The 23509-nt window shown below is 21.3% G+C and overlaps 1 protein-coding gene across 1 annotated transcript in view; it reads left to right on the top strand.

The window, feature by feature from the left end:
* The first annotated feature begins 239 nt into the window (after nucleotides 1-239).
* The window catches only part of LOC117178335 (pescadillo homolog), a 42979-nt gene continuing 19709 nt past the window's right edge, over nucleotides 240-23509 (top strand). Inside the window, exons 1-3 of the mRNA XM_033369747.1 lie at nucleotides 240-391; nucleotides 6981-7214; nucleotides 11967-12474. Coding sequence (XP_033225638.1) covers nucleotides 368-391; nucleotides 6981-7214; nucleotides 11967-12474 — 766 coding nt within the window. The 5' untranslated portion in view covers nucleotides 240-367. The remainder of the gene's footprint in view (nucleotides 392-6980; nucleotides 7215-11966; nucleotides 12475-23509) is intronic.

Genomic DNA, 23509 nt, shown 5'->3' with positions numbered 1-23509 from the left:
AAACGTTCTATCAGTACACAATAATGTTTTGTGAAATTCAGAACTATACAAAAAAAAATGAGCTATTTCAAGGATTATCTATAATCTTTTATCAATAATTTGTTTTAAAAAAAGCTATTTTTCATATATCAAATTTGAATTTTCTCAGACATCTTGTTAGGTTACGTCACAATTAATAACGCATGCGCAGTACGGTCGTATTTGATAATTTGGAACTACGGGATTTTTCTGTCCATTACGTTCTGATATATTGTCAAACACGTGCGTGAATTCGTTCGCGTTTCGTGAAAAAAGTAAAAAAATATGATAAAATCAGACTTTTAATAGTAACATATATTCGTCAAAGTGATTATTAAGGACCATCAAAATGGTCGTAATAGGAAAGAAAAAGGTAAAACTCTCTAACATACTCTTATTTATACATTTCAGAAAGCCACTCAACATTTGTGGTTATGTTTTACAATTCTGCTTATCTTGTTTTTTTCAATAATAAATCCTTCAAAATAAGAGAATTAAATTTCATTTTATTGCAAGAGGACATACTTAAAGCTCTTTATTGTGTTTCATTTAATACATTAATGCTGTTTGTCTCGTTTGATTCAAGCTCTGTTTAACCTCAAAATTCAATCACCTCGTCTTACGAAATAAATATCAGAATGTTATATTTTTTAGGCACTAAGCAGTATTACTTTTTTAAATAGAACATTACAACAATTCTATTGACGGAAAACCTATTTAGCTAAATAGTTTTTGCTTTTATATAGGAAATTTTTTATTTAAAAACAAAAACTTGATGTCTGGATTTAGGGCGTTTTTCGTTTGTTTATATAATTCTGTCCTTTTTAACTTGACAGAAATTGCATTTTTAACTTGACAGAAATTTAATTTTTATCTTTCATCTGGAAGATTTTAGGACAATTTTTTCAAATTTTACAGGATTTTAAAATTTTGTAGGACCTTTTTCAAAATATATAGTTTTGAAATTATTTAAAAATACAAAATGTTTTGAAGCCTTTTAAGAATTTTCAAGAACTTTATAAAAATTATATTTTTATAACCGAAAATCAAAGAAGCAAAGAGACTTAAAAAAGAAGTAATTATTCGTCTTTTTTTGATAAAAATTCTTTTTTATTTCAAAATTAATAATTATAGTTAAAAACTCTTCTGTGTTGAAAAAATTTAACTATGTTGTTGAAATTTTTTTATGCATTTAAGTGTCTCTTTTTTTTAGTTGGAAATTGTATTAATTATGTTAAAAAATGACTTGTTGAAAATTACTATTTTTCAAATAGAAAATTGAGTTGTTTGTAGAAAATTTATTATCTGATTAAAAATTGATCTTTTTTGTTTGATATATCAACTATTTTTCAAATACAAATTTCAAAATAAGTTATTTTATTTTTAAAACAGTTTTAGAAGATTTAAAAGATTAAATAAATAATTTAAATCTTGAGAAGATTTCAAAAGATTTAAAGCGAAATTTTTAGATTTTTTATTGCTCAGCAAAATTTTTTTAGGAATTTTGAAAAGTTTCAGGAGAATAGAAAAATTCTTCAAACATTTGAAAAGATTGCGAAAATTGTACAAAAAGAATCACGAAGATTTTATAGAAATTATTTTATTACTCAGAATTTTTTCTAAATTTTAGCAATAATTTAAACAATTTAAAAAAAAATGGATTTTTTTTTAAATTGCAAAAATATTCGATAATTTGAAAAGATTAAAGAAAAATGTACATTTTTGAATATTTCAAAATAAAATTACGAAGTTTGTTAAAGATTTCCGAAAATTTATCAAATATTTTACAATTATTTCTAAGCGTTAAAAAGTTTCTTTTTGAACCAACTCAAACTTTTCGTAAAATTTTGCAAAATACTTTAAAATAAAAAATTCTAGATAATGCTTGAAAATTTGTCTTTTGTTGTAAAAAATTAGTGTTTTTGATAGAAAATTCGTGTATTTGGTTAAAAATTCAATAATTTGATAAAAAATTTAATTATTTTTGTTTAAAACATAACAGGTAAGAAACATAATCTTATTGGACGATTGCTTAACTATTTTGTTAAGATTTTGTATTTTTTGGGTGAATTCAACTGTGTTTTTTTTTTTATTTAAAAGAAAAATATTTTTACGTTAAAATACCAAATTACATTTTTTCTTGGAAATTCATTTTTTTAATACTTCTATTTAATTAAAGAACTTTTTTGTTGACATTTTGATTTGACATCTGAAATTTTCACAATTCTTTTTTATTTTTCTCAGGATTCTTGGGAAAATTATGTTTACATAACTGTTTAGAATAAATAAACAAATAAAAATACATTGCTATTTAACGTTTTTATTTTGTCTTAAAATTTTTTATTTGAACTTTATTTTTAAAGGCATTTTTTTTATTTTTGCAGGATTTAAATCAATTTGAGGAAAACATAATTTTTTAATTTGAAAATATTTTTTTTTAAATTGAACAAAATGTAGTTTTTCAAGTTTTTAAAAATAAAATTCGAAAGATTTTTAAGTAGTTTAAAAAGTTTTTTGCTATGATTTTAGGAAAATTGTAATTAATTTTTATTTTGAAAAAATAATTCAAAGAAAATATTAATAAATATTTTTAATATTTCATATGATTTCCTAAAATTCCGGGAGATATTCACTAGTTTTAAAATGATACAACAATAATTTCAAAACTAAAAAGATTTCAACAAATTTAAAACAAAAATTCAAAACTGTTTCCAAAATTGTAATTTTGTAAAGTCTTGTAAAAAAAATGCTTAGAAATGATTTATATATGAAATGGTAAAAAATATTTTCGAATTTTTCAAGAAATTTGGGAAAATTATATTTATACAATCTTAAAAAATAAATGATTTGAAATTTTTATTTTGCATTAAAAATTATGGTTCCCTTCAAATTGTAATCTGCCTTTTTCATTTAAAATAAAAAATGTTTTCAGTTTTAATGTCGACTGTTATTATTTTTTTGATCATTCATATTTTTTTGTTGAAAATTAAACTTCTAGGTTGAAAGTTTTACTACTTTGTTCAAAATTCACTTATTCAGTTGAAAATCAATTATTTCAGTTGAACATTAATTTCTTTGACTGAAAATGTAACCATTTCTTGAAAAAATATATTTTGTTGTTGTAGAAAATTAATTTTTTTATTGAAAAATTGACTTTGGTTGAGGATTCAATCATTTTGTTGCATTTCTTTAAAGGATTAAACAGTTTTTTATTACAATTGGAAATATTTTTGGATTGCAATATAAACAATTCTATTTTTTTTTAGAATTTCTTTTTGTTTAACTGTTTTTGGACTGAAAATTAAAATAATTGAATACTTAAAATATCAGCTAATATTACATTTTTATTTTATATTTAATTTATATAGATTTATATAATTTATATATATTTTTAATTTATATAACCATACAGGCAAGAAAAATTCATCTTTTGGTAGAAATTTTATATCTTTTTATTAAAATTTTGTTAAATTTGGTTAACTTTTTAAGAAAATGTACGTTTTGAAGGTTTTGAAATAAAATTATTAATCTTTTCAAGTAGTTTGAAAGGTTTGAAGATCATATTTATTTTACATTTAGAAAAAATTGAAATTAATTTTTATTTTGAAAAAATAATTTTAAGAAAATATTTTACACCATTTAAAATTATTTCTACAGATTTTGGGTTAAAAGTTATACTACTTTGTTAAAAATTCTTTCATTAATTTGAAAATTTACTCTCTTTTTTTACAGAAAATTAATTTTGTTGAAAATTTATCTTTTTGATTTAGAATTCAATTATTTTCCTAATTTTTTCTGAAGAATTAAATTGTTTTTTATTTAAAACTGAAAACTTTTTTTGATTAAAATATCAAATGTTACATTTTTCGTTGAAAATTCGTCTTTTTTGTTTGAAAATTAAACTTATAGATTAAAACTTAAACGATTTGTTAAAAATTTACTCATTTAATTGCAAATTAATAATTTTAGTCCAAAATTGATCTCTTTTGTTGAAAGTGTAACTATTTTGTTTATTTTTTTTTTGCATAAAACTAATTTTGTTAAAATTTCATCTTTTTGTTTGACAATTGAATTGTTTCGTTGAAATTTTTGTTATTTATTAATTAAAATTTTGTAGATTTAAAATTGAAATCTTCTTGGATTGAACTATCAAATACTAAATTTTTCGTTGAGATTTAAATAAAATTAAACTTGAAGATTAAAATGTATACTAATTTCTTAAAATTTCCTTTATTTATTTTAGGTGAAAATTATTATTTTTAGTTAAAAATGATCTCTGGTTGAAAATGCAACTATTTTGTTGCAAATTTATTTAATTTTTTAACGCAACAAATTTAAATATTGTTGAAAACTCATCTTTTTGGTTGAGAATTCAAATATTTTATGGATTTTTTTATTAATTAAACTGTTTTTGATTTAATATTGAAATCTTTTTGGTGTGGAATTTCAACTACTACATTTCTCGTTGGCCATTCATTTTTTTTAAATTAACTTGAAGGTTTGAATATAAACAAGTTGTTAAAAAATTACTTATTTGATTGAAAAATAATATTTTTAGTTAAAACTTGATCTCTGGTAGAAAAAGTAACTATTTTGTTGCTTATTTATTTAATTTTTTTTGCAAAAAATTAATATGGTTGAAAATTCACCTTTTGATTAAGGATTTAATTATTTTGTTGACAAAATTTTTGTGATGAATTAAACTGTTTTAGATTTAAGATTGAAACTATCAACTACTAAATATTTTTTGAAATTAAAAAAAAAAAAACTTGAAGGTTAAAAGTTGTAGTACTTTGTTAAATATTCATTTATTTAGTTGTAAATTAATTATTGTTAGTTAAAAATTGTTCTCTTTGGTTAAAAATGTAACTATTTTGTTGCAAATTTATTTAATTTCATTCCAAAAAATTAATCCTTTTTGTTGAAAATTCACCTTTTTGGTTGAGGATTTAATTATTTTGTTTGAAATTTTTTCTTTGTGAATTAAACTGTTTTAAATTAAAAATTAAAATCTTTTTGGGTTCAATTATCAACTTAAAGCTTAAAAGTTTAACTTTGTTAAATATTCATTTATCTAATTGAAAATCAGTTATTACAGTTCAAAATTGATTTCTTTGGTTAAAAACGTAATTGTTTTATTGACTTTTTTTGGCAGAATATTAATCTTTTTATTGAAAATTCTTTTCTTTTGTTTTTTGAGGATTAAAATATTTTGTTGATTTTTTTATTAATTAAACTGTTTTTTATTTAAAATTGAAATCTTTTTGCAGTTCAAAATTTATTTCATTGGTTGAAGTACTTTTTGTTTATTTTTAAATTTGAATTTTGTTTTATTTATGATTTATTATTATTTTTTAATTTTTTGTTATGAGCTGAACTCTTTTTATTTAAAATTGAAACCTTTTTGGTTTGGAAATTAAACTGCTAGATTTTTCGTTGAAGATTCATCTTATTTAGTTGAAAATTATTACGTTTAGTTAAAAATTGATCTCTGGTTGAAAATGTAACTATTTTTTTTGCAAATTTATTTTTATTTTGTTATCAAAATATTAATATCCTTGTTGAAAATTCATCTTTTTGTATCATGATTTCATTATTTTGTTGAAAATTTTTATTTGTGAATTAAACTGTTTTAGATTTGAAGTTGAAATCTTTTTGGATTCAAATATTCACAACTACATTTTAGGTTGAGATTTCTTTGTTTTTAAATTAAACTTGAAGGCTAAAAGTTACACTACTTTGTTAAAATTCACTTATTTAGTTACAAATTAGTTGTTGCAGTTCAAAATTGTTTTTTTTTTGTTTGAAAATGTAACTATTTTGTTGGCCTTTTTTTGGCAGAATATTAATCATTTTGTTGAAATTTTTTTTGTGAAGTATTTTGTTCATTTTTTTAATGAATTAAACTGTTTTTGATTTAAAATTGAAATATTTTTGAATTGATTTATCAACTACCAAATTTTTAGTTAAAAATTTTTTTAGATTTAACTTGCAGGTTAAAAGTTACACTACTTTGTTAAAAATGACTTATTTAGTTGGAAATTAATTACTGCATTTTAAAGTCGATTTCCTCAATTGAAAATGTAATTATTTTGTCGCAAATTTATTAAATTTTGTTGCAAAAAAATTAATCTTCTTGTTGAAACTCGATTTTTTTGTGGAATCAAGTATTTTGTTCATTTTTTTATGAATTAAACTGTTTTTGATTTAAAATTGAAATATTTTTGTATTGATTTATCAACTACCAAATTTTTAGTTAACATTTTTTTTTAGATTAAACTTCCAGGTTAAAAGTGACACTACTTTGTTAAAAATGACTTATTTAGTTGGAAATTAATTACTGCATTTTAAAATTGATTTCCTTGATTGAAAATGTAATTATTTTGTCTCAAATTTATGAAATTTTATTGCAAAAAAATTAATCTTCTTGTTGAAAAATCATTTTTTTTGTGGACTCAAGTATTTTGTTAATTTTTTTTCATGAATTAAACTGTTTTTGATTTAAAATTGAAGTATTTTTGGATTGATTTATCAACTACCAAATTTTTATTTAGATTAAACTTGCAGGTTTTAAAGTTGCACTACTTTGTTAAAAATTACTTATTTAGTTGGAAATTAATTACTGCATTTTAAAGTCGATTTCCTCAATTGAAAATGTAATTATTTTGTCGCAAATTTATTAAATTTTGTTGCAAAAAAATTAATCTTCTTGTTAAAAATTCATTTTTTTGGTTTAGATTCAAATTATTTTGTTAAAATCTTATTTTTTTAATGAATTTGTTTTTTATTTAAAATTGAAATCTTTTCCGTTTGAAAATTTAACAACTTGATTCTACATTATACTACTTTAAAAAAAAGTAATTTTCTTTTCTCTTGGTGGTTGGCAATTGAATTTTGAGTCTAGAGCTTCAATCCAAAAGCCATAAAAAAAAAACTAATCAAACATTTCTTTTCATTTGCAGTATAAATCCGGAGAGGGAGCTCAGTTTATGACCAGAAAATCTGCCCTCAAAAGATTGCAACTTTCCCTCAACGATTTTCGTAGATTATGCATCATCAAAGGAATTTACCCCCGCGAGCCGCGAAATCGAAAACGAGCTCAGAAGGGCCAACCAGGCATCAAAACTTTATACCACAAAAAAGATATTCAGTTTTTGATGCACGAGCCAATTATTTGGAAATTGCGCGACTACAAGGTTTGTTTATTTGCTCTTTTTTTTTAACTATTTTTTTGAAATCTCGTATTTTTTGGTTGATTTCTACTGATTTTTACTTAAAATTAAAATCTTTTTTTAGTTCAAATATCAAATATTACATGTTTCGTTGCAAATTTATTTTTTATTATGTTTATTATTTATTGGAAGTTACTTATTTTTTTAAACTAAAAATGAAATTATTCTTTTTTTTTTTGCAATTATCTTTTTTTTTAATGAATAGGTAACATTTCGAGTATTTAATTTAAATTTGATGTTTGAAAATTCTTCTTTAAGGATTCAACTATTTTGTGAAAAATTCGTCTTTTTTGGATTTAACTGTTTTTAAACAATTAGTATTATTTTTTTTTTTTAGAATTATCTTTTTTTGTTAAAAACTCACCAAATTGGTTGGAAATTGAACCTCTTGATTAATAAATTAATTTTTTTTCGTTGAAAATAAATTTCTTTTTGTACTGAAAATTTAACTATTTTTTTAAATTGATCTTTTTGAGTTCAGAATTTAATTATTTGAGTGAATTTCCTTCTTTTTTGGCTGATACTACTTAATTTAAAAAGAACAATTTTATTAAACAATTAATTATTATTTGGATTGAAAATTAAATTAAACCTAATGATTCAATTTTTTTACAATTCATCTTTTTTATTAATAGTTAACGTTTCAAGTATTTAATTTAAATTTTGTGTGTTTGTTGAAAATTTTTCTGTAAGGATTCAACTGTTTTTTTTTTATTATAATTAATTTTTCGTTTCAAATAAGAATTTAATTAATTTATTTTTTTAACTGATTCTTTTAATTGGAGAATTCAGTCATTTGATGGAATATCATTTTTTTGGCTGAAACTAGTTGGTTTAAAAATGAACAACTTTGTTTAAAAAAACTAATCATTATTTTTATTCCTGTAAATGATCTTTTTTATTTAATTATTAATAAATGGTGTAAATTATTGAGCATGTGAATACAAAATTTTTTAATTGGAAAACTTTTAAACTTAAATTTTGAAAGTGTTCGATTTTTTAAATTTCATTGATAAAAATCTATTTTTAAATATTGAAAATTGAACTATGTGGTTAAAAATTTATGTTTTTTTAATTAAATATTCGTATTTTTTAGAGGAAAATTAATTTTTTGGTTGAAACTTTATCCTCATCTTAAAAAATTCAAATATATGTTAAAAATTTCATAGTGAATTTATTTTTTTACCGAATATTTTACAAATTTTTGAGAAAAAAAATCGGTCCAAGTTCGATTTTAATCATTTTTACAAATAATTCGTTGAAATTTTTTCAATTAAATATTAATTCATTATTTTAACAAATGTAAATAATTTTTAAATTTCTAAAATTTTGAAGCTTGTCAAGGATTTTTAAAATACTTAAGACGAGAATAATTTAAATTCTAATTTTAGAAGTGTTCAGATTTAAAAAAAATTAATTTTTCAGTTTTCTACATTTCTAGCTTAAAATTTTTTAAAATAATATGGGTTTAAACATTTTTAATTTCATTGATTCTTGAATTTAGAAAATTAAAAATGATAACATGGTTTGATATTTTTAGAATTAAATCTGACTTTTGAACCAAACATGTAGAAGTTGAATTTCCCGTTAAAATAATTAATTTTTAACAACAAAACATTAACATATGAACATTTGTACAATAAATTTGAGTAATTTTTAAGAGATATTTAGGAGTTTTAAAATATTAAAAATTAACATTCAAATTTTAAAAAGTTTCCTTAGAATCTTCCAGAATCTTTTTTGAAAATTTGGTAAATTTTTTAAAATTACTCAAATTTCGTCTTCAAATAATAAATGTTCCATTGTTATTTATGCACCCAAATTTTAAGGAAATTTTCTGAAATTGGCAGGCTACCCTAAAAAATTGTAGAAGAAATTTATTTAATTTTGACAGATATTTGGAAGTTCTGAAAAAATTTCAAAAATAATTTTAAGTTTTAACAAATTTAAAACAATTTCTAGATTTCTCAAGATTTTGAAATAAATTTTTAAAGCTTTTCAAGGATATTTAAACGATTTAAAATGAAAATGATTGATTTTGCAATTTAAGAAGCGTTCGGTTAAAAAAATTTCAATTTTTAATGTTTTTAGCATAACATTCCCTAAAACTTAGCCAGCTTTTTTTTGACAAACTTTTAAAATATTTATAGTAGATGAAAATACGAACAATTTATTCCCATTACTTTTTTTTGGATAAAAAAAAATTACATAAGTTATGAAATTTTCGAAATCCAAAAAATCAAACGAAAATTAAGATTTGAAGCCAAACAAAGCGTTATATAGGAAAAAATCAAGAGAAAAAAAACTTCACTTTTTCAAGGCCTTGCAAGATTGCCTAAAGGACTTTTTAAATTTTGTCAACAAAAAATCGAAAATTAATATTTTTATCGAAAAAAAAAACTAATGAAAAAGCAGTATTTCCATTTTGTGGAAAACAAGATACGAAAAGAGATAGATTGACACAAACTCTGCACCTAAAAAGAATAGCAAATTTTTCAGGAATTACATTTTTTTTTAGGAGAAGTAGTTTTTGTTTAATTTTTGAAAAACAAGATTGAAAATAAAAAAATCATATTTAAGTAGAACGATGCAAGGTACGTGAATAAGTTAGACAAAATTTATTCAACCGAAAAATAAATACAAATTTTTTACGAATATTGTTTCGATAGGAAGCGTAGTTTTTTTTTAATTAAATAAAAATAATTAAACTTGAAATTTTTTCTTCAATCACGTGGTTTATTTTTCATTCACGTGGTATATGGCGACCTCTTTTTCAAACCTATAAAATGAATTGAACTAAAAATCTAGATTTCTACTTTTATCGATCGCCGATAAATATTTCGGTTTATATTTTAATTGTTTGTATATTTGTAAATTATAACATTTAATAATTATATGGTATACGTACAAGATAATAATTTTTCATAATAAAATTATATAATCATATTTTTTATTTTAAAATTATTTACAAATTTTAAATTAAATAAAATTTTAATGAATTTTTAATTGGTATATTCAATGATACAGGAATAATTATTTAAAGTTTATTTTTACATATCCTTTTTTTAAATATAAAAGATTATTAAATTAATAAATCTATTGTGAAATCATTACAAGTTTAATAATATTATTATATAAATTATAATGAAAAATGTCATTTAAACAGAGTTATCGTAAGTTAAATTAGAATTAAATAAATTTATTATTTTCATGTTTTAATTATATTAATGATTTAATGGCAAAGATAACTTACTATTTTTATGTTAATTTTAATGTTATCTAATCTAAATTTCAAGTAATTAAGCCATCCACAAAATACTGTTTTAATGTTTTATTTATAATAATATTTTTAAGATTTTTATATTTGCAAATTATAAAGCTTAATAGTATTATGTTATACATGCTAATATTTTTTATAATAATATTATATTCATATTTGACATTTTAAAATTATTAAAAAATTAAATATACTTTTAATACATTTTTCAGAATTTTGTGAAACTTTTTAAACAAACAGAAACCCAGACGTAAAGAACGCAAACGTCTGGACACTAATGTTTTTTTTTTTTTTTAATTAAAATGTAAATAACTTTTCAAAATTTTAAGAAAAATTCCAGTTAGATACAAATATTTTTAAGAATTTAAGATGTATTGTATAGATTAAAAATATTTTAGAAATTTCAAACATTTTGGAACATTCATAAAATATATTTTAATTCTGCAAAACTTCTAGAATTCACAACTATGTTTTAAAAGGGCTCGAATTTTTCCTATTATTTTGTAAAGTCCCGTAAAATATTTTTTTCTTCTTCTAAATTTAGATGTTTTGTTGATGAATCTGAAATATACAAAATTTTTTGATAATTTTCATCAAATTCGTAGAAAATGGTTGCACATTTTTTCAGGATATTTTTAGAAATTCAAGAGGCTTTGCATAGATTAAAAATATTTCAAACCTTGGAAGCATTTTCAAAGATTTATCGAATATTTATTATTTTTATCCCAAAATTCTAAAAGTCTTAGATATTTTTTGAAAAGGCTCGAACGTACCTGATAATTTGTAAAATCCGGTAAATTAAAAAATATATTTTTTAAATCTTCAATATTTAAAAATCTTTCCTAATTGTCTCATGAAAATTTTAACATTTATATTCATATAATTTTAAAAAACTACTAATACTTATTTCCTTGTAAGTAATTTGAAAATTTGTGTGTCAAAATATTCTTTCATTTATCTTAAAATTATTTTTATTTACAAAACGTCTATAATTAAAATGATACATGTTTTAGCGCAGCTAAGAATAAAATTTAGCGCAAAATAAGAAAAAAAAATTAAAGTAATCATGATAAATACAATTTGTACTTTATTTTGCAAAATCTTAATGCTTAATCCAAGGCAGAGGTAAATAAAAAAATAAAATTAAAAATTGTAGTAAATAAAATTGTTGAGCGTAATATAGGAAATTTGACATTTTGGGCAAAATCGTGTGCAAAGCACGAGATACGTGATGAGAATGTGTTGATTAAAGCCGAAAGAGCTTTAACAAGAGAGAGTTCACAATCGAAAATGCGCGAATTTTAGGAAAAAAAGAAATTTCGAGCGCGTAGCGCGAGGTAAATACAAAACCGAGCGCGAAGCGCCCGAGCCAACAATCACGCGCCATAATTGAATAATGAAGGGGAAAAAAAACTAGTTAAATTATCAATGTTTTGTAGATATTTAACAAAAAAGTCGGTCGAGCGCGCGCCTTGAAAGACTTTGGAGAAATGAAGCGATATTTGAGCAATCATCCGACTTTGAAGATAGATCACATCGTGAAGGAGCGCTATCCAACCTTCATTGACGCTCTCCGAGATTTGGACGACTGTCTCACCCTCTGTTTTCTCTTCAGCACATTTCCCTCGATGCCGCACATTCCCCGCGATCAAAGCATTCTCTGTCGAAGATTGACTGTCGAATTTATGCACGCTGTAATTGCCGCGAAAGCGCTCAGAAAAGTTTTTGTCTCGATCAAGGGCTACTATTATCAGGCGGAAATCAAGGGCCAGACAATCACCTGGATCGTGCCACACCACTTCTCTTTCGAGCCGCAAAAAAAGAATGAGGTTGACTTCAAAGTCATGTCGACCTTTGTCGAATTCTACATTGTGATGCTGGGTTTTGTCAATTTCCGGCTCTACCATGCCCTCAACATTTTTTATCCGCCTAAGTTCATTGCTGTCGGTAAGTGAATCATGTTATTTATCATTTTCAAATTTTCAATAAGATTAAAATCAAATTTAGGGAATTTTTATCTATCTGGAAAAATCTGGACACTTTGAAATATCATCATTTATTCAAGTGAATATCTATTTTTGAATTATTTTGCATTCCTTGAAATATTTCACGTTATTTATAAAGGTTTCGAGTAATTTTTAATAGATTTTTATAATTTTAAGGCATTTTTAAGATTTAGGGAATTTTAATAAATTCCAAAGATTTTTTTTATGTGGCTTGAAAGCTTTTCAATTTATATTTTTGAAAATTCTTCTTTTTTGGCGAAAAATCTAATAATTCTATCAAAAAATATTCGCCTATGTGAACCAATTTATAATTAGAATATTTAGAATAGAATAGTTAAATTTATGATTAAAAAAATTAATTTTCAACCAAATAATAATTAGATTAAAAAAAAACTATAGGTATGTATTTGAAGTGTTTGTTAATGATAAAATGTTTAACAAACAAATAAATTTACAGATAAAAATATTTATTTTCTACTAAAACAGACTAATTTTCAACAAAATAGATCAAAATTAAAACACTTAGTTGCATTTTCAACCAGAGAAATTAATTTTCTACGAAAAATGCCAATTTTTAACAAAATTTAGGTAAAAAATTCTTTTTCGTCAAAATAAACGAATTTTCGAAACAATCATTAAATTTTTAAACAAATTATATTTTAATAATTAATCAAACTAATTCAATATTTAACCAAAAAATGTTTTAATTTTAATATAAAACAGTCGAATTTAACCCAAAAAGATAAATTTTCATTAAAAAATACAATAATGGAATTTTCAGTGAATATTATTTAATATAAAATAAATGAATTTTCAATCAAGAAACTTAATTTTTAGTATTGAAATTTCTACCGAAACAGAAAAAAACTGATTTTCAACAAAATATTTACATTTACAACGAAAAAGAGAAAATTTCATCAAAAATTATATTTATTTTTCACCAGAAACGTTAATTTTCAACCATATAGTTTTTTTTATACTAATTATTAAATATGCAAGCCAAAAAGACGAATTCCAACAAAATATTTAGATTTAAAACTAAAGTGAGGAATTTACTACAAAAAGTTAATTTTATGCTAAACTCTTGAAATTTCAAGCGAAAAAATAGTTACATTTTCAACTCGAAAATATGAATTTTTATAAAAAAATAATAAAGATTTTCCAGTGAAGGAAAAAAAAAGCAATTCAACCAGACAGATGAATTTTTAATTCGAAAAGACGAAGTTAAAAAAAATCAGTTAAATTTTTAAACAGAAGGAATAACTTTTTGACAAAATTGTTAAATTTTCGTTAAAATAATTAAATTTTTAGGCGAATTGTTGAGTTTTTTCATCATTGAAGGTTTTTAATTAAAGACAAAAATTAATTCAACGAAATTATTAAATTTTGAAGCCAGAAAGATGAGTTTTTACAAAAAATATGAATTTTCAACTCGTAAATGTGATTTTTCCACAAAAAAGTTAATTTTCGACCAAATAGTTAATTGTTTTAATTCCTTGTTAAATTTTCAAGCCAGAAAGAAGAAATTTCAACAAAATAGTAAAATTTTTAACTGAAGTGATTAATTTGCTACAAAAAGTTAATTTTCTCCGGAACTGCTGAAATGTCAGACTCACAAGATAAACTTTTTACAAAAGTAGATGAGTTTTCAATCCCAAAATATCAACAACAAAAAAAGATGAAATTTCTACCAAAACAGATGAATTTTTGGTCTGAAAAGATGAATTTTCAACCAAAATTATGAATATTTCGCCGTAGTTGTTGAAATTTCAACTAAAAAGCTAAAAAATTAACTAAAATGATAAATTTTGTAATAAAATGATGAGCATTTCACTGGAATATTTGACTTTTCACACCAAAAGATAAATTTTTAATGAATTAGTTACATTTTTTACTAAAAAATACAATTTTTAACCAAATATTTGAATTTTTAGCTAAAAAATATGCATTTTCAGCCAAAAATTCCTAAAATATTCCAAAGAATTTCCAAGATTTTAAAACAGTTTTAAGGGATTTCTAAGGGTTCTCATAATTTTAAGAGATTTTCGATAAAAAATGGAATATTTAAATTTTCAGATAAGAAAAAATTAATTTTCAACATAAAAAAAAGAATTTTTTATTATTTGAAAATTTAACCATTGCATTGTTGATCGAAAATTAACTTTTTTTTCCAAATTCATCATTTTTATTGAAAATTGAATTATTTTGTTGAAAATTCTTTTTTGTTTTGTGAAAATTAATTTTTTCTTATCTGATCTGATATAAATATTAAATATTAAACTTTTCAGAAAAAAATTAGTTTTCAACAAAACAAAAAAAGAATTTTCAACAAAATAGATTAATTTTTAATAAAAACGATGAATTTTGAACTAAAACGTCAGTTTTCTATAAAAAATGGAATAGTTAAATTTTCAGTTTAAAAAAATTAATTTTTAACCAAACTGATGAATTTTTAATTAAAATAATGAATCTTTAACTGGAATAGTTAAATTTTTAACGAAAAAGATTAATTTTGCACTAAAATTATTAATCTTTCGCCGTGATAGTTGAATTTAACTAAAAAGATAAATTTTTTAATAAAATGATGAATATTTCACTGGATTATTTGAATTTTCATCCAAAAAGATAAATTTTCTTTAAAAAAGACGGGTTTTCAACAAAAATATGAATTTTTAAAAAATTAGTTACATTTTTTACTGAAAACAAATTTTTCAACCAAATAGTTTAATTTAAAACTGAAAAATATAAATCTTCAGCCAAAAATGGAATATTTAAAATTTCATTTGCAAAAAAAATAATTTTCAACCAAACAAATGAATTGTTAACTAAAATTACGAATCTTGTGAAAAGTTAAATTTTGAACCAAAAGGATGAATTTTCAACTCAAAAGATGAAATTTCAACTAAAATGATCAATTTCTCAATAAAATGATGAATATTTCACTGGAATACTTGAATTTTCACCCAGAAAGCTAAATTTTCAAACAAGAAGATTAATTTTCTACAAAAAAGACGGGGGTTCAACGAAATATATGAATTTTCAACGATTTAGTCATATTTTTTACTAAAAATGACAATTGTTCAACCAAATAGTAAACTTTTCAGATAAAAAATTAATTTTCAAAACAAAAAAAATTATTAAAAAAATAATTTAATTTTTAATCAAAATAATAAATTTTGCACTAAAACATCAATTTTCGATCAAAAATAAAATATTTGAATTTTCCGACAAGAAAAAATTAATTTTCGAGAAAAAAAAAACAATTTTTAACAAAATAGTTTAATTTTCAAAAAAAATGATGAATTTTCAACTAAAACGTCAATTTTCGATCAACCAACGAATATTAAAATTTTCAAATGAGAAACATTTTTTTTTATCCTGGAAATTAATTTTTTCTTATCTGAAAATTTAACTATTCCATTTTTGATCGTAAAATAAAAAAAAAGTATTTTTAACAAAATATTTTAATTTTCAATCAAAGCGATTAATTTTGAACTAAAACGTAAATTTTTGATAAAAAATGGAACAGTTAAATTTTCAGTTTAAAAAAATTAATTTTCAACCAAATTGATGAATTTTTAATTAAAATAATGAATTTTTGACTGGAATAGTTGAATTTCGAACCAAAAAGATTAGTTTCTGCCAAAAAATCCGAATTTTCAACAATATACATGAATTTTAAATTGAAAAGATAAATTGTCAACAAAAAATTGTACAGTAAAATTTTTTATTAAAAAAAAAACTAATGTGGATGCAAAATAGATGAATTTTAAACTAGAACGACGAAATAGTTACTTACATTTTCAGTTGAAAAAAAAATATAATAATTTTCAACCAAAAGAAAACTATTTTTTTTAAATAGTTAAATTTTCCAGCAAAGGGATTAATTTTCCAACAAAATTTAGAATATTGAACGGGAATAATTACATTGTCAGTTAAAAAAAAATAATTTTTAAGAAAAAAAAACAACATATTTTGAAACCGAAAGATTAATTTTCAAGCAAGAAAATTTATTCCTACCAAAAGAGACGATTTTTCAACTAAAAAAAAAAATAATTTTTCCAATAAAAATTGAATATTAATAATTTTCAAGAAAAAAAAACGGAAAAACAACATATTTTAAAACAGAAAGATTAATTTTCCAATCAAGAAAATTAATTCCTGCCAAAAAAGATGATTTTTCAACTAAAAATTGATGGGATAAATTTTAAGTTTAAAAAAGTAATTTTAAGCTAAGAAGATGAATTTTTAACGTTTATTTTTTAGTTTAAAAAATAATAATTTTTAAGACAAAAAACAGAAAAACAACATATTTTGAAACAGAAAGATTAATTTTTCAATCAAGAATATTAATACCTGCCAAAAAAGATGATTTTTCAACTAAAAAAGATAATTTTTCAAATAAGAACTGAATGGATAAATTTTCAGCTTAAAAAAGTGATTTTAGGCTAAGAAGATGAATTTTTAACGAAAGTTATGGAATATTTAACCGGAATAATTACATTTTCAGTTAAAAAAAAAAAAATAATTTTCAAGAAAAAAACAAAACTGGTAAATTTCCAAAAAAATAAATGCAGTTTCAGCGACATGTGTGCTTGAATTTCCAGCTAAAAACAATCAATTTTTAACAAAACAAAAAAAATAGAATATTTACATTTGAGTTTAAAAAATTAATTTAAAATCGAAAGAAAACGAGTTTTCAACCAAATGTCTAAATAAAGTAATATAAAGCTAATTTTACAAATAAAAATCATTCAAGAAAAATTCGAATGAATTTCGAGAAATTTAAGGTAAATGAGAAGAAGTCGATGAAATTCATAAAAATTAAAGGTGAATTTTCAAAAATTAAAATGATTTGAAAACAATTTAAAAATATGACAAAGCGTCACTGAATTCCGGAAATTTTAAAAGAGCTGAAAAAAATTCAATGGATTTCAACAAAATTTGATGAAATGCCTGATACTTTAAGGAAATTTTCAAAGATTTTCGGAACAATGAAATAAAAAACTGTTTAAAAAACATTTCAAAGGAATTCAAATTAATTGGACAATTTTTTGTTAAATCGAAAACATTCCATTGATTTTAGTAAATTTTGAATAAATTTAAGGGAAATCAGAAGAAATCGATGAAAATTAAAAAAAAAACCAAACTGAATTTAAAAAGCAATCAAGTCAATTGAAAACAACAAAAAAATATAAAAAAATAAAAATGTCTAAGAATGTAAGGTAAATAATTTAGCATAAATTCATAAGAATTCAGAGTGAATTCCAAATGAATTGCAAACAATATTTGAAAATTTCTTAAAATCATTGAACTCCTGCGAAATCCCTTATTATTATTTTTTTAAATAAATTCTTTGGAATCTTTTTGAATATTTTAGAATTTTTTGGCTGAAAATTTATATTTTTTAGTTCAAAATTCAAATATTTGGTTAAAAATTGTATTTTTTAGGAAAAAATGTAACTAATTCATTAAAAATTTATCTTTTTGGGTGAAAATTCAAGTATTCCAGTGAAATATTCATCACTTTATTACAAAATTTATCATTTTAGTTCATTTTTATCTTTTTAGTTGAAATTACAACTACTACGGCGAAAGATTCATAATTTTGGTTGAAAATTCATCTTTTAAGACTGAAAATCGATCTCTTTTAATAGAAATTTCATCTTGTTAGTCTGAAATTTCAGCAGTTTCGGAGAAAATTAACTTTTTGTAGCAAATTAATCACTTCCATTAAAAATTTAAATATTTTGTTGAAAATTCTTCTTTCTGGCTTCAAAATTTAACAATTTCGTTGAATTAATTTTTGTCTTTAATTAAAAACCTTCAGTGGTGAAAAAAGTCAGCAATTCGCCTGAAAATTTAATTATTTTAATGAAAATTTAACAATTTTGTCAAAAAAATATAATTTAGTTAAAAAAAAAACTATCTGGTTGAAAATTTCTGGTTTAAAAATCTTGGAAATTCTTTGAAATGTTTTAAAATATCATAAAATATTTCAAATTCTTTAAAAAATTTACAATTGTGATTTTCAATTATTTAAAGAATTTGCAATATTTTAGGATTTTTTGGATGATAATTTATCTTTTGGAGTGAACAGTAAAGTATTGCAGTGAAATATTCATATTTTATTAAAAAATTGATTTTAGTTGAAATTTCATCTTTTGAGTTGAAATTTTATCTTTTGAGTTGAAAATTCATCTTTTTGATTCAAAATTTAACTTTTTACAAGATTCATAATTTCAGTTAACAATTCATTTGTTTGGTTGAAAATGATTTTTTTTGTAAATAGAATTTTAAATATTCCATGTTTGGCTGAAAATTTATAAATTTACTTCAAAATTCAACTATTTTGTTGAAAAATGGTCTTTTTTAGTATAAAGTGTAACTAATTCTTAAAAAATTCATATATTTAGTTGAAACCCATCTTTTTTTAAAGAAAATTTATCTTTTCGGATGAAAATTCAAATAATCCAGTGAAATATTCATCATTTTATAAAAAAATTTATCGTTTTAGTTAAATTCAACTATCACGGCGAAAGATTAATAATTTTAGTGAAAAATTAATCTTTTTCCTTTAAAATTTAACTATTCCAGTTAAAGATTCATTATTTTAATTAAAAATTCATCAGTTTGGGTAAAAATTAATTTTTTTCAACTGAAAATTTCACTATGCCTTGTGTTATCGAAAACTAAAGTTTTAGTTTAAAATTCATCGTTTTGATTAAAAATTAAACTATTTTGTTGAAAATTCTTTTTTTGTTTTGTTGAAAATTACTTTTTCTAATCTGAAAATTTTACTTTTGAGTTTACCTTTTTGATCAGATCAAATAAGAAAAAATTAATTTTCAAAAAAAATAATAATTTTGAACAAAATAGTTGAATATTTAATCAAAATAATGAATTTTCAGCCAAAATCTCAATTTTTGATCAACAATGAAACGGTTAAATTTTCAAATAAAAAAAAATCTTGTTTTTATGTTGAAAATTAATTTTTTCTTATCTGAAAATTGAAATATTCCATTTTTTATCGAAAATCCCTTAAAATTATAAAAACCCTTAGAAATCCCTTGAAATTGTTTTAAAATCTTGGAAATTCTTTGGAATATTTTAGGATTTTTTGGCTGAAAATGTATATTTTTTAGTTCAAAATTCAACTATTTGGTTGAAAAATGGTCTTTTTAGTGATAAAAATGTAACTAATTCGTCGAAAATTCATATATTTTGTTGAAATCCCGTCTTTTTTGTAGAAAATTATTCTTCTTTTTTGAAAATTTATCTTTTGGGGTAAAAAGTCAAATATACCAGTGAAATATTCATATTTTATTTAAAAATTTATCATTTTAGTTAATTTTCATCTTTTTAGTTGAAATTTCAACTACTACGGCGAAAGATTCATAATTTTGGTTGAAAATTCATCTTTTCAGACATGAAATTGATCTCTTTTCGTAGAAATTTCATCTTTTTTTTTTGTTGATATTTTGGGATTGAAAATTCATCTACTTTGTAAAAAGTTTATCTTGTGAGTCTGAAATTTCAGCAGTTTCGGAGAAAATTAACTTTTTGTAGCGAATTAATCACTTCAGTTAAAAATTTCAATATTTTGTTGAAAATTCTTCTCTCTGGCTTGAAAATTTGACAAGGAATTTAAAAAAACAAACTATTCGGTCGAAAATTAAACTTTTTGTGGAAAATTCACATTTACGAGTTGAAAATTCATATTTTTTGTAAAAACATCTTTCTGGTTTCAAAATTTAACAATTTCGTTGAAATAATTTTTGTCTTTAATTAAAAACCTTCAATGGTAAAAAAAACTCAACAATTCGCCTAAAAGTGTAATTATTTTAATGAAAATTTAACAATTTTTTTAAAAAGTTATTCCTCCTGTTTAAAAATTCAACTGACTCTTTTTTAACTTCGTCTTTTCGAATTAAAAATTCATCAGTCTGGTTGGATTGCTTTTTTTTCCTTCACTGGAAAATCTTTATTATTTTTTTATAAAAATTCATATTTTCGAGTTGAAAATGTAACTATTTTTTAGCTTGAAATTTCAAGAGTTTAGCATAAGATTAACTTTTTGTAGTAAATTCCTCACTTTAGTTTTAAATCTAAATAATTTGTTGTAATTCGTCTTTTTGGCTTGCATATTTAATAATTTAGTAAAAAAAAAACTAGCTGGTTGAAAATTTCTGGTTTAAAAATCTTGGAAATTCTTTGAAATGTTTTTAAATATCCTAAAATATTTCAAATTCTTTAAAAAATTTACAATTGTAATTTTTATTTTTTTAAAGAATTTGAAATGTTTTAAAATTTTTGGCTGAAAATTTATCTTTTGGGGTGATAAGTCAAGTATTCCAGTGACATATTCATAAATTTATTACAAAATTGATCATTTTAGTTAAATTTCATCATTTTAGTTGAAATTTTAACTATTACGGCGAAAGATTCATAATTTTAGTGAAAAAATCATCTTTTGGGTTTAAAATTTAACTATTCCAGTTAAAGATTCATTATTTTAATTAAAAATTCATCAGTTTGGTTAAAAATTAATTTTTTTTTTTAACTGAAAGTTTAACTATTTCATTTTTTATCGAAAATTGACGTTTTAGTTCAACATTCATCGTTTTGATTGAAAATTAAACTATTTTGTTCAAAATTCTTTTTTTGTTGTGAAAATTACTGTTTTTCTTATCTGAAAAGTTTACTATTCAATATTTTTATGAGATCAGATGAGAAAAATTTAATTTTCACAAAAAAAAAGAATTTTTAACAAAATAGTTCAATTTTAAATCAAAACGATGAATTTTGAACTACAACGTCAATTTTCGATAAAAAATAGAATAGTTAAATTTTCAGTTTAAAAAAATTAATTTTTAACCAAAGTGGTGAATTTTTAATTAAAATAATGAATCCTTAACTGGAATAGTTAAATTTCAAACCAGAAAGATTAATTTTTCACTAAAATTATGAATCTTTCGCCGTAATAGTTGAATTTCCAACTAAAACGAGGAAACAAAATATATGAATTTTCAAAGAATTAGTTACATTTTATACAAAAAAATACAATTTTTAACCAAATATCTGAATTTTGAACTAGAATATAAATTTTCAGCCAAAAAAAAATTCTAAAATATTCAAAAAGATTCCAAAGAATTTCCAAGATTTTAATACAATTTCAAGGGATTTCTAAAGGTTTTAATCATTTTACGGGATTTTAACATTTTAGTGGATTCCAAAGAATGTATTCAAAAAAAAAAAAAAAAAAAGAAAATTTATCCATTCAATTTTTCTTTGAAAAATTATCTTTTTTAGTTGAAAAATCATCTCTTTTGGTAGGAATTAATTTTTTTGGTTGAAAATATGTTGATTTTCTGTTTTTTTTTTCTTGAAAATTATTACGATTCAGTTCTTATTTGAAAAATTATCTTTTTTAGTTGAAAAATCATCTTTTTTGGCAGGTATTAATATTCTTGATTGAAAAATTAATCTTTCTGTTTCAAAATATGTTGTTTCTCTGTTTTTATGTCTTAAAAAATATTATTTTTTAAACTAAAAAATAAATGTTAAAAGTTCATCTTCTTAGCTTAAAATTACTTTTTTAAACTTAAAATTTATCAATTTAATTTTTATTTGAAAAATGATCTTTTCTGGTTGAAAAATCGTCTCTTTTGGTAGGAATTAATTTTCTTCGTTCAAAATTAATCTTTCTGTTTTAAAATATGTTGTTTTTCCGGTTTTTTTCTGGAAAATTATTACTATTCGATTTTTATTTGAAAAATTATTTTTTTTAGTTGAAAAATCGTATCTTTTGGTAGGAACAAATTTTCTTGATTGAAAATTAATCCGTCGGTTTCAAAATATTTTGTTTTTTTTTCTTTAAAATTATTTTTTTTTTAAACTGAAAATGTAATTATTCCCGTTGAATATTCTAAATTTTGTTGGAAAATTAATCACTTTGTTTAAAAATTTAACTATTTAAAAAAATAGTTTTCTTTTGGTTGAAAATTATTTTTTTTCAACTGAAGATGTAAATAATTTTTTTAATTTTATGTTCCATCGTTGTAGTTTGAAATTCATCTATTTTGCATCCACATTAGTTTTTTTTCTAATTTAAAATTTTACGATACAATTTTTCGTTGACAATTTATATTTTTAATTTAAAATTCATGTATATTGTTGAAAATTCGTATTTTTTGCCAGAAATTAATCTTTTTGGTTCAAAATTTAACTTTCCACAAGATTCATCATTTTAGTTAACAATTTATTTGTTTGGTTAAAAATTAATTATTATTTTTTAATGAAAATTGAAATATTCCATTTTTGACTGAAAATTTATATATTTTACTTTAAGATTCATCAATTTGGTTGAAAAATGTTTTGTTTTTTTTTTTGTAGAAAATTAATCTTCTGATTTGAAAATTCATCTTTTTGGGTGAAAATTCAAGTATTTTAGTGAAATATTTATCATTTTATTTTTTTAAATTATTATTTTAGTTGAAATTTCATCTTTTTAGTTGAAAATTCATCTTTTTGGTTAAAAATTCAACTTTTCACGAGATTCATAATTTTGCTTAACAATTCATTTGTTTGGTTGAAAATTATTTTATATTTTTTTATGAAAATTTAAATATTCCATTTTTGGCTGAAAATTTATATATTTACTTCAAAATTCAAGTATTTGGCTGAAAAATTGTGTTTTTTAGTATAAAATGTACCTAATTCTTTGAAAATTCATTTTTTTTTTGAAAACCCATCTTTTTTGGTAGAAAATTGATCTTCTTGTTTTTGAACATTCATCTTTTTGGGTAAAAAATCAAGTAATCCAGTTGAAGATTCCGATTTTTATTTGAAAATTTATCTATTTAAAAAAAAAATTTCTTTTGGCTGAAAATTATTATTTCTCATCTGAAAATTTAACTATTCCATCTTTTTATCAAAAATTGACGTTTTAGTTCGAAATTCACCATTTTAATTGA

The sequence above is a fragment of the Belonocnema kinseyi genome, chromosome 8 (genome assembly GCF_010883055.1).
Source record: "Belonocnema kinseyi isolate 2016_QV_RU_SX_M_011 chromosome 8, B_treatae_v1, whole genome shotgun sequence".
Classification (NCBI taxonomy): Eukaryota; Metazoa; Arthropoda; class Insecta; order Hymenoptera; family Cynipidae; genus Belonocnema; species Belonocnema kinseyi.
This window is presented reverse-complemented; position numbering and strand designations above follow the sequence as displayed.